Source organism: Argiope bruennichi, chromosome 3, assembly GCF_947563725.1.
Source record: "Argiope bruennichi chromosome 3, qqArgBrue1.1, whole genome shotgun sequence".
Classification (NCBI taxonomy): Eukaryota; Metazoa; Arthropoda; class Arachnida; order Araneae; family Araneidae; genus Argiope; species Argiope bruennichi.
The window spans coordinates 126,414,399-126,427,444 of record NC_079153.1 but is presented as its reverse complement, the minus strand read 5'-3'; the positions used below and the strand labels follow the sequence as shown (position 1 = coordinate 126,427,444).

Below are 13,046 nucleotides of genomic sequence, written 5' to 3'. Positions count from 1 at the left end.
TATTTTTCTTATAAACTTTACTTTCTAACACTTTCTTATTTTTATTAATAAATTTATAATGCAAAATTCATTTTATTTTTTATATTAATGTTTTTATTGATTGGCTTTCCATTTACCAGCAAGTAGTAACTGTAGTTTGTAGTTATTGACTTCATTCTGGAAATGAGTTTGTCTCTCTTATAAATATCAAACAAAAAAATTTGTTATATTTCAGCTCTTGATATAAGTTTGTTTTAATTATTTGCATGTAACTTTAAAAAATTGTCCCAATTATTCATAGGGAAAAATTATAGAACTTTAGGTTACCCAGATAATTAAGTAATCAAAGACTTACTGAGATTATTTTACTCATATATTTGCTGCTTAATTTTTTGCTTGTTATTTGTATTAATTTGAATTATTTTTGTAGTCTTATCAGATGTCTGGAACAAATGATATTAGGCTATTCTGTAATGGCTATTATGCTGAAATATTAGTTATGGATGTTTTGACCTTAGATATCTTCTTCACATTGTCATCTCGTGTCAATCCAGACTGGATGAGTGCAATTCATGTTCTTCGCCCTCCTAAAAGTCAAGGTAAGCATACCTTTTAACTGTAGTACATTGGGGTTACAACTGTAAATATGCTATTGCAATTTACTAGTTATTATTTTATATTAAACTTTCTTTGTCTTGATCATTTTTAGATGATGTAATAGTGGGTTTATCTGCATCTGGTTATGTAAAAATTTGGACGTTAAATGGAAATGAACCCAAAGTATGTATGCATTTATACATATTTTATTTGAAAGTATATATTAGATTAGTAAAAAAATTTGCTTTTTATTAAATTTTAAAATTGAAAAATTATGCTTCCTTGGGAACTTTGACACTTTTTTTATTCCTCTTTACATTGCAGAATGAACCAGTTTATGAAGATGAATCTAAACCCATTCGATGTCTTAATGCTTTAAAACTTACCTGCTGTCCATATAATCAAAGAACTGTTTTAATTGTGTGTGCAAAGTATTGGCATGTATGTATAAACTGTATTCTTCTATTTATTACTGGATCTTATAGAGAGTTCTTAATTTTATTATTAAATTTGTTGTGTATATATTTATTATTTTAGATTTATGATGCTGGAGATTTCTCCTTGCTTTGCTCTTCAGATAATCCAAGAGATGAACGTTGGTTGGGAGGAGATTTCCTATCAGCTGACAGAGTTATTATATGGAGTGATAGTGGTAAAGCATATATGTTCAAATTACCTGGAAAGTAAGTTGAAATAAATTTGAAAATATATAAATTTTTTTTAGATTTGAATGCATTAAAAAATAAATTTATTTATCATTGTGTTTCTTAAACTATTACATTATTTTTTACATATTTTCAAGACTAGCTGCATTCTACTTATATCAGTCATAAGTCCATGCATATTAATATCTAAATCATATATATATGCAATTTTTTTAATTGACTTGTTGTGAAGAGTGTTGATATATTTTACTCAAAAGTCTTTATTTTTAATTAAATATGTAGCTTCAAATATGCCTTAAAAATCACATTCTGTTTAACTAAAATGCATTTATACAAACAAAGGTAACACAGATCTAGAGAGAATATAATTTTTTCCCCATTGGTGGAAATTATATTTTTTTCACTGCAAGATTATTTGCATTTAACTCTTCTGCCTTTATCTTTTTTTATTGTACTGATTCATGCACTCTATGTGAATGCATTTAATCCTCTTCAGAATTATACATGACTAAAAGCCTAATTTCTCTTTTTCTCACACAATTTTACAACTCTTTTATTGTTGAAAAACTTTGGCACAAACCATTTAGTAAGAGTTATTTTCCAGTGAACGTCCATAAAACAAATCTATTGTTTCTGCACGTATGTCATGGATAAATTTAATTATCTAGATATTATAAATATGAAAAAATAATTACAAATATTATATGCTCTTATTCAAGAGCTATGGATGCTATGCTTATCTACTTCAGTCTTTTAAAAAAAACCATTAATATAGTTATGAAAACAGGCGAATTTATTAAATGATAGAAATTTTCTCTTGAAATGATTAATGGTAAATTGCATTTTAAATAATTAAATATTACATTTCAGATTTTTATTTTAGTGATATCCATGTATTGCTTATTTTATTATTTTATGAAGTAATCCTTTAAATCAATGCTTATTTATGATGTTGTAAATTGTTCATTCAAAATTATTATTCTTGTTTTCTTGTGCACTCAGTAAATTACGAGGAAGACAAATGAGGTCAGTACATAATGGTAACATTACAAACTTTTTTTAAATATTTTAAAAAACCAAGTATGAAAATAAATTGTCATGCATATAAACAATATTCTATATTTTTAAATAATTATCTTAATCATCATAAAAATTTTGTATTTTTAGAAGTAAATAACTGTATTAATTTCTATTGTTTCCATTTAAATTAATGGTGAGATTTAAAAATAAAAAAAAATTAAATCAATTAGAGGAAAAAATTATTTGTCTGCATGTCTTAAATTTATTTTGTAAAATTGTTATGATTTTTTAGAAAATTGGAATTTGTGCTGTAATATTCTATTTCAGATTTGTCTCTTCATATAGTATGTTTATATATGTAATGATATCGCTTGCTTTAATTTAAATCCTATTTAAATTTCTATTTTATTTATTTATTTATTGTCTTAAATTAATCAATGTTACTTTATTTAAAAATTTTACAAATCCTACTTTTTTTTATTTAATTATTGTCAACACATGGTCTTTTTTGTGAATTCATAAATGAAAGGATAAAAATCTCTGGCACTGCTTACACATTTGTTTCAAAGATGCCTAAGATTCCCTTTTCTAAGTTGACACATGTCAATGAAATCCTTATCAGAATCCCATTGTAAAATTACTGAAGAGAAGAATTTCTGTCTTTTTTGCACTTATGTTATAATGTTAATAGGAATGTCTTATTGCTGTTTCTCATGTAATAATTATTCCTCCAGGGGTAAAATAAATTGAAGTTCATGCAAAAGTCTTCCTTTTAACCACAAATCTACCAAAATTATGCAGATTTGTGGTATTATATTATAGTACAATTAATTGAATTAATTTTTGTTTAGGAGCTTCTTAAAAGCAATGTTTAATTCTGTTTTCTTTGGATTATTTTAGCTGTAATGCTGAAAGTAAAGATTTCCACAAAGCAAAAGGTGTTGATCGACCGATATTGTATAGCATTTTAACTGTACCTGTTGATAAAGTAAGCCTACCTTCATGTGAGTTTTTTTTTATATTTCAAAGTCTCTTTCATTTTCTGTTATTAACTTTCTTGTTCTTTCAAACAGCGCCTACTTTGTCCACCATCATTTAGTTTTGTTCCTGCTCGTGGTCATCACCAGAAAGCCTTGCTTCGTGGTGACTCGAGTGGTACTGTTGCATTTTGGAATATTCCTGACATTAGTGACACAGACATGGGGAAAACAAAGGATGGAAAATGCCCAGGTAAATTCTAGAAATATATTTATACTAAGTAACTTTTTTTAGCGTACATGTATAATTGAGTTAAAGAGGGCCTGATGAAAAAAGGCATAAAAAACTATAGTAAAAAAAATCCTTTTTTTTTTCTAATGCTGAATAATTTTAGTACTAAACATTGCAACATAATTCTTATTTATTTTATTACAATAGCAAATTGTTTTGCATTTAATAAAAGATTTCACTTAAATTTTTATTTAATATATTTTTAGCCTTTAAAACTAAGCATAACTGCAAAAAAAAATTTTATATAAGGCTCATATATTTATTAAAATATACTAATTAAAAGAATATAAATCGACATATCAATAAATTAAGTGAAAAAAGAACTAAAATGCTTATGAATAAGGAAAAAAAATATTAATTAAAAGTATCTCACTTGTAAAAAAATGTTCTTAATGTATTCAAACTTGTTTGATATTCTGTTCTGCAGAAACATTTACTTTGAATAGAACAGCTCTAGCAAATTTAAATTCTTATATGGATTTGTAGATGAATATTTTCTTTAAAAATTGTCAGATCAATATTTTTATCATTGAATTCATTGTTTTTTGCTCCTATCACTTTAGAAGTTTTAATTTTCTTAATTTTTAAAATGCAAAATTGTATCATTTTCCCACTGTAACTACTGAAAATAATATAGCACAAATATGATTTTTACATTATCTTTAAATAAGATTATCTTTTCAATGATATTAGAATATTTTTGTGTAATTTTTCTTTTTACTTTCAAAAGTGACAAAGCTGATAAAATGAGATAACTGGTATTCACTTTGCGTTCATTGCAACTTCTTGTTTTACTTTTTTTGCTTAGAACACCATCCTTCTGTGTCATTAAGTCTACAAGAAGCTTGGGAAACTATGAAACCACCACCAGCTGGTATTTTAGATCAGTTAGTAAGTTGTATTATTTACTTGTTGAATTATTAAAAATATCTTCTGAAAATATTTTTATTTCAATTATTAGATATTTGCATTTAATCTATTAATCTTTATTATAATACATCTGTGTGCATGGCTTATTTGTTTATTATATTAAAACAGATTATTTGTCTTTGATTGATCATAAAATATTTATTCTTCTATTTATAAAAATATACATCCTATCATACCCTTACTGAAATGTGATGTGACAAGATTTGATTCAATGATCAAAAGAAATGTGTGCTTGGAAATATTGAAATCAGGAATTTTTATCTTCTTTCATATCAATTAAAATTTCTGTAAATGGCAGGATTTTTTAGCATTCAATGCTAAATTGTAAAATCAATTTTGAGAAGTGTTGGTTTAATAAATCTGTAAATTTAAAACTACTGACTTTGTATAAAAACCTGTTTTAAAATTTCTTTTATGGTTAGCAGTACTTCTTAAATTGTCAGCAATCAACTATTAAGGTTTATATAATTTGCATATTGGATTGCTATTTGTGAAGAATATGAACAAATATGTAATAACTTTTTATCTGATTTTGTAAATAAACTTATTTTTATTTATATCCTTCAAGCATTTTCAGAATTATTTTTTAAGGAACTACAAATACTACTAGGATTTTACAATGTACTTTTTTAATTTCTTCAGAAACTCAATAAAAGTCATTATTATGAAGTTCCTTTTAAAAAAATATGCATCCAAAGTCTGTGATTCTTGTGCTTGATAAATATTATTTTATTCACAAAGATATTACCAACGAGCATTTTTTTTTTTTTTTTCATTGTAGTATACGCCTGATTCTCCAAATCTGAAGTTGACTGCTAGTGTGTATCTACCACTTCAAGGACGACTGGTGTGTGGCAGAGAAGATGGTTCTATTATTATTATATCTGCTACACAGACAGTTCTTCTTCAACTTCTGTATGGAAAACATCAGTCTTATGAAGGTTATTATAAGAATCATTTTTATTTTTTACAAATATATATATTGGCATTTTAATTTTGATTTTTAGATGCATTAATGGGGTTTTTTTTTTTCTTTCTCTATTCTATTTTTATTTTTAAACATAGATTTAGAATGCTCTGCATTTGATTGAATAATAAAAGAAATTATTTGTTCTAATTAAATTTATCATTCTTTGAAACGAACAGAAAACATAGTCATCATGCTAAGACATCAAATGCTAGTTTCTGTTTGATATATATGAAAATTTATGCATCATTATGGGCTATAATATATGGATTTAAAGTTTTCTATGTTTTCTTCAAAAAATAATTGTTTGCACTTGCCTCATCAAAATTTATGTATTTTTTAAACTTACAAACTTTACCTTTGTCTAATTTCTTGATAGGGTAAATTAAAAAAAAACTATTAAATTCTTAAACAAATGTATTTGAAAATGGAATTTCTTTTATTTAAAATCTTTAAATATGCGCACACAAAAAATTACAGTGCAATTTTAATTGCACTGTAATTTTTTAACTGTAACACTTTAATTTGTCTCCCACTTTATATTCATCCAATACTTAAATACTTTTTAAACCACCATTAATATTGGAACAACATTTTTAAATGTACAAAATGCCAATTTTAAAATAGTAACTGTGAAGAGTATTGAAATTCATATTTGCTTCATTGTTTATTTGTTTACTACTGAAAATTGTTAACAATAATCATAAATAATCATTCATCAAATATTTAATAGCTGTAAATTTTTTTTAAATCAAAGATTTATATTTTGAAACTGAAAATCAAGTCTAATAATGGTTTTCAATTTTTAATTTTTCGTGCAGATTGGCCTCCGCATCAGTTGCTTAATGGACATAATGGACGTGTGAATTGCCTTTTGTATCCACACCTTATTCATAGTCGTTATGATATTGCGCATTTGCTATCTGGAGGAGTTGATTTTAGTGTATGCCTTTGGGATATTTATGCTGGACATTTGCTTCATCGTTTCTCTGTACATGCTGGGGAAATAACACAACTAATTGTCCCTCCTGTAAATTGCAACGTAAGCATTTCCATTGTTTTCTATATGAGTTTTTATTTAATTTTATTCTATTTTTATTAAATATTGCAACTATTCTAAACTGATATCTTATTTGTTAAGATTATACTTATATAAAAATCTTTTGTTAAACTTTTATAAATTATTTAATAATTGAAGCCAATGAAACATGCTGAAATAATTTTTGCTAGTAAAGTTTTGCTTTATTGAATTAACACATAGTTACATTAGATATTTCAAATGAGTGATTTTAATTAAAGTAATTTTTATAATTTTTTTGCTTAATTGAACTAAAAAAATTGTAAGAATAATTCAAAGGAATATTCAAATAATTATTACATTTTTATGCATTTTAGAATCGTGTTCTTCAATCTGTTTGCTCTGTTGCAAGTGATCATTCAGTTGCATTACTTGCTCTAAAAGATAAAAAATGCATTATGTTAGCAAGCCGTCATTTGTTCCCGATTCAGGCTATTAAATTTCGTCCATTAGATGACTTTCTGATAGTGTATTGTAGTGATGGTTCTCTGTATGTTTGGCAAATGGAAACAGGTAATTATAGAGATTTTTCTTATGTATAAACTTAGGAAGTAATTATTTGCAAATTGTTTTTAAAATTTGTTTAACATGTGACTATTATTTTGACATAAAATTTATTTTTCACACTTTTTCTAATTTTAAAATTAAATTTTTTTCCATGTTGACAGTTTCAGTTATTCTAAAAAATGTGACTGAGTTAAATTTTAAAGGTTTTCTTTCTAATGTTTTGTAACAATTTTATCATTTCTATTTTCTTTTATTTATTATTTATTACAGAAACTTGATAAGAGACAATTTCGGTAATCTAAGCCACTTGTAATTTTACTATACCTCTCACTTTAAAATTTAACTAAAGGACTAAAATTAATCTAAGGGCAAGAAATAATTTTGCACTTGCAATTTGAAATATTTACCCCTCCCCCCCTCTCAATAACCAAAAATATGATAAAATATATCATGTTATTTTGGTTTTCTAAATGAAATATGCATTTAACATTGCCTTACTTCTGTTTCTCCCAAGGTCACTTGGACCGCTATGTCCAAGGGCTTACTGCAGAGGAAATTTTGAATGCGTGTGATGAAAATATTGTGAGTTCCGGTGATCGCATGACAAATCCAGCCATTCATTTCTTCCGAGGCTTACGTCATCGAAATTTGGCTGCAATTCGACATGCTACACAAAGAGGTTTGAATCAGTTACATCATCCTCAATCACATGCAGCTCAACATGCAGCTGACAATAATGAAATCCAGAGAACTAGAGCTCAGCCACTTGTTATCCAAGGATTACGAACTAATCCCAAAGATCAAGATAGTCATGTTTTGTTTTTTGATATAGAAGCACTTGTTGGTAAGTATTTAGTTATGACCCGAATCAATGAAACCTTAATAATAAAAAATAGTGTTTATTTAGTTGTATGGAAAATAGATTCTTTAAATGAAATGGATGATTAATTGCAGTTGAAATTTTTGAATGGTCCGATATGAAGTCAAGATTTTGTAATCTAAGTATTGTTGATATTGTTTTTAAATTCTTCTGAGATTCATTCTATGTATGGATTTAGTGCATGCTAAATCTGTTGTTTAAAGTCAAAATGCCTCAGATTCCATCTTCCTTATCTGATCACTGGCCCAAATGGAAATGTCTGTGTTAAAATGGTCCTTATATAGTTTTAAAATATTACATTAAGGTATTTAAAACCAAGACTTTGTATATGCAATTAATTTTGATTGTTTTAATAATTATCTATCTGTCAGATATTGAATATTATATTATTTAAAATCCTTTAAATGAGCCTGTGATTGTGAAATGAAAACTTCATTAATTTTAATCTCAGCGAAATTTATTTTATAAAATATTTATTTGTAATAATTGTTCAACTATTGATAATTTTATAACTAAGATTTTAAGTTATAATGTTCATTTTAAACTTCCATTGTTAATAATATATATATTAAACTAATATACAAGATAGTTACAATATATCACAGCAGGTAGCATCTAAGAAGAGCATTCAGAAAACACTTTCCTCATGATTACACAAAACAACACAAGAAAAGTGTTCTATCTGCAAAGAATTAGTATTCAAATAAAAAAATATTTTCTTATTTTAAAATTAGTTTTGTAGTTTTGGACTTTTAATGTTCATAAGATTTATCTTGAATGCAAACAATTTTTCCATGTTATTAATAATGCAACTTTTGCTTTTATATTTTTTCATTTAAAGTGATTGATTTTCTAAATTTTTATTCCAACAGTTCAATTATTAACTGAGGAATATGCATCTCTCTCTCCTGGACAGTTAGAAGTTCAAGGTCTTATAAACCCTTCCGAGCAGCAAAAGTACTTAGCTCTCTCTACCTCTCCTGATACCCAGAGAAAATTTTCAGGTGGAAGAACAATTTTCTTTTCAAAACTAATGCTTAAAAATTATACTCTGAATTTGCTATTATAATTGTTTAGACTATTAATGAATGTATTCATTTATAAGTTTTTAATAAACATTTATATGTTGACGAATAGGTCTTATAGCCAAAATGAAAGATACTGCTGAAACTGCAGCTCAAAAGATTCAAGCCAAAGCTGAAAGTGTAGGATTTAAAACTACATCTGGAGAAGTTACAATACGTCGAAAGGTACAGGACAAATCATAATTTTGGTTTATTATTATAATTATTCCTGATTATTTCTAAATCCATGTTTAAAAAAACAACTTGCATATTTATTGTATTTTGAGGATAATCTTGTCATTTTCTAAAGCATTTTGCTGAATTAAATATTTTAGTGCAATTTTCTTGAAATACATTATGTGTAAATATTTACATCATTCATTTCTAAGACAATTTTTAATTTAATCAGCAAATTCTATTAGCATAACTAAAAGTTTTTGTAAATATTTATTTCTCAATGCTCCATATTTGGTTCTTTTATTTTAATAAAATTAAATCTTGCTCAATTGCATATCAAGAATGTTATAATAATTACCTAAATAACTTTTTTCATAATGTTTAACTTGCTTATCTTCATTATAAAGGATTCTGGAGAGAGTGCTTCAAGTACTGATGCTTCTGGGAGAAAATCTCGTCAAATGAATCTAGCTGAAACAAATTTAACTATGGAAATTGCTCAACTTTTGTTAAGTGTACTTCATGCATGGGGACTTGATCCAGAACTTGACAGAGTTTGTGAGAGCAAATTAGGTCTTTTACGTCCTATGAGACCTGTGTGCTTTGGGTTGTTATCTCGTGGTGGCCATATGGCTCTGATATTACCCACTTACTTACATGCTCTTCATGATGGAAAAGCTGTTGAACCTGCTGTTCCTATGTAAGTAGAGTTTCTTTCCAATTTAAATAAATCATTTAAAACATTTTTCATTCTGCAGATTTCATTTAAATCTAGAAAATTTGATACAGAATGTTACTTGGAGAAAACTGGTATGAAAGTATGTAATGATATGGTTTTTACTCAATATTCTTCAGAATGTTTACAAATTAAATAGAAAAATATTCTTTTCTTCATACAATATTTTGATTAAGTAAGGAAGAGTCAAAACAAAAATGTTAGAGAATATTTTAAAATGGTAACTGTTTTCTTGTACCAAAAAACTTTTTTTTTTCTCAAATTACCCAATTTGTTGACAGTTGTAGAATTTTATTGTAGATGGAATTAATTACAATAGATGGAATCAAAACAGGAATTTCTGAAAATAGATTTGTTTTTGTATTTTCATTTGTTTCAGTTCAATGATAAAAAGATTTGTACATCTATTTTGATCTTGGGATATTCTGATCTTCTGAAAAATATAACTTTCGCAACTGGAATTAAACAATAAGATTGAACTATTTCATTTATGTGTTCCTTTAGAGAATGAAATTTTGCTTTTTGACTTAGAAATTCCTTTATGATTATTATGATTTTTCCAGTATTGAAACTAATCAGAATAAAATTCATGAGAACTTTTTTAAAATTGAGGAATAAAACATTTTAGACTTATTAACCAAAATTGTTATAAAACTGTAAAAATAATTTTATTTTCAAAAAGTAAGTTATTCTATAAATATTTTATAAAATGTTTAACAAAAGCATTTTACAAAATACTTACAAATGGTATTCTTTGAGCAAAACAAAAATTACTTGCCTTAAAGACTTATTTTCAATTATTCAAGTCAGTGTAATTTTAAAGAAATTGATAAAAAGAGGGGGGAAATTGGCTATAATGCATGGTTTTCTATGAAACAAAGTATGCCTATTATTCATGATTCTTTTTTAGAAAGATCCTTTCTTTTTATCCTTTAAGGAAAAATGGGGGCACCATTTTAGAGCCCTATAGGTGAATGTTCTTCCAAACCTGTCTTATACTATTGAAGTGCAAAAGATTCTTATATCCTTTGACTTTATAATTTCTTTTTTCTTCTCCAGCTCTACACTTCAAAGTGCAGAAAATGTTTTTTTTTTTAAACTCATAAAATTATCACATGATTTTTCATGCATATTTATATTTTTAATTTTTTTGTAATAATTAATAAGAATATATATTTTTTATCCAAATATGATATATTCTTTTGTAGTTCTTATGTTATTTTTTATAAGTGTTGAAAAATAGCATAAATAAGAAAGTTTTATAAACTTGTTTGACATTTTATTTCTAAAAAAACAAAATAATAGCATGGCTTTTTGTTTTAGTTGTATGTTTGAATATAGAAAATTAAAGGTGGCAAAACTTGATATTTTTATAAGATAGTGCATTCAAATCTTTTAGTGTAAACCTCTATAGTATTCAATAATAAGGAGTGGGAAATTCATTCTTCAAGCACCCATTATTGAATTGTATTTTCTGAAATACTGTACTAGAGGCCAAAAGTAATTGCAAAATAATATTTTGATCGCAATTTTATTTATTATTAAATTCATGTTTCTTTTTTTAAATGAACAGTTTCTTCTAATATGAAATAGATATATAGTCTTGATTCAAAATGGTAAATTCATTCTTCAAACATCTATTATAGAATTATACTTTTCCGAAATATTGTACTAAATTCCTTATGTTATAAAAATATTTTGAACTTCAATTTTTGCCATGAATTTGTTTTTAAAAAAATCCTAAGTTTTAAATTAAAATATTCTGATGTAAAGAAATGTGTGTGAAAAAAAATTGACAAACCCATTGTTTGTAAAAATGTTTAAAGTGGAGGCAAATATCCAGTAGGACTTAAATGATGTGCATTTTAACAAGTATTAATTAACCTCTCATATGAATTTATTATTATATCTTCACAAAATCTTTATCTTAACATCTAAAATAGACTATTGTGAGTTTCAAGTTTCTTATTTTGATTTAGAATTAGAAATGAGTTATGTAAGAAGGTAATATTAAATAAACATTATTAGATAATAATGTGTATTTAGATGGTTAATTTAGCTTCTTAAACTTTCATTTTGCCTGGCATATCAATTGTTAGCTATTCAAACTGTTGTACAATCTGTGTTTTATTTTATTCTTTTTTGAGAAGCTAATCTAACTATATATATATATATATTTGTTACAGATTTTCAACTACTCTTATCAGAATTTGCTAAAAAAAAAGAGTTCAGTTAATATATTTATCTGCTGAAAGAAAAAAAGAAAAAGTATAAAAAAGGGGTTTTGAGTTATTTTGATGTGTGAAAATTGCTATGAGTTAAGTCTAAATAAATATGTGTTGAATTACAGTTTCATAGCAATTTTTTAAGTTTTATAATACAATCATTATAAGAACTAAAGTTGATATGAGCTATAAAAATTTTCAGAACTTTTAAAGATCAGTTTTCATATTTATTTAGTATGCAATATTTATTTCAATCTGAGTATAGAAATGTTTGACATGGCGTAAAATAATTATTAATAATTTCAATTGGGGTTTTTATTAAATAAAATCATTAAAATCTTATTATTTTAATTTTAGAGAAGGAAAGCATGTTCGATTAGTAGCCCCTGCTATACCTCCTGAACTTGTAATGGAAGAGGAAAGAGCTCGTATATTTTCTTCCCGAGGTCACTGGGAACTTTCAACAGCAGTTACTACAACTCATTTATTAGCCATAATTGCTTTAGCCAATACTTTGATGTCAATGAATAGTGCTACATTTGTTCCAGAACAAGAAAGAAGGAGGAAATTGCACAGGTTGTTACAAAATGGTGTTAAATAGAGTATAAAAATAATTTTTGAAATTGGTTTTAAAATTTGTTGCTATTATTTCTTTTATCATTTCAAAAAGAGTATTATAATGTTGTCTAATTATTGTTTCATTCAATTTTTTTAATAACACAACATTTTAGAATAAGGGAGGTGCAATGGAAACATTTTTAATAATTTGCTTTTTATTTCAATCATTTAAACTTTTTTTAAATTTAAACTGTCTCAAAGTGCTTTTTTTTTTTAATTTAAAGAAGTAATTTTATGTCCTCTTTGTTTTTTACCTGTAATGTGAATAAAATATTTTTAAGTTATACAAAAAAATACTTTAATTATTTTTTTTTTTTTTTTTACTGTATGAAGA

General features: G+C 25.6%; 1 protein-coding gene across 3 annotated transcripts in view; it reads left to right on the top strand.

The window, feature by feature from the left end:
- The window catches only part of LOC129962490 (WD repeat-containing protein 7-like), a 28,683-nt gene that overhangs the window by 4,607 nt on the left and 11,030 nt on the right, over positions 1–13,046 (top strand). For 2 of the 3 annotated variants that reach the window (XM_056076228.1, XM_056076229.1), the window contains exons 5-20: positions 410–578; positions 689–759; positions 901–1,017; positions 1,114–1,259; positions 2,244–2,267; positions 3,162–3,249; positions 3,335–3,491; positions 4,339–4,421; positions 5,242–5,401; positions 6,249–6,469; positions 6,823–7,018; positions 7,527–7,856; positions 8,765–8,896; positions 9,030–9,142; positions 9,541–9,833; positions 12,452–12,670. In XM_056076228.1, the coding sequence (XP_055932203.1) occupies positions 410–578; positions 689–759; positions 901–1,017; positions 1,114–1,259; positions 2,244–2,267; positions 3,162–3,249; positions 3,335–3,491; positions 4,339–4,421; positions 5,242–5,401; positions 6,249–6,469; positions 6,823–7,018; positions 7,527–7,856; positions 8,765–8,896; positions 9,030–9,142; positions 9,541–9,833; positions 12,452–12,670 (2,519 nt within the window). The remainder of the gene's footprint in view (positions 1–409; positions 579–688; positions 760–900; positions 1,018–1,113; positions 1,260–2,243; positions 2,268–3,161; positions 3,250–3,334; positions 3,492–4,338; positions 4,422–5,241; positions 5,402–6,248; positions 6,470–6,822; positions 7,019–7,526; positions 7,857–8,764; positions 8,897–9,029; positions 9,143–9,540; positions 9,834–12,451; positions 12,671–13,046) is intronic. The other variant, XM_056076231.1, reaches the window with a different exon arrangement.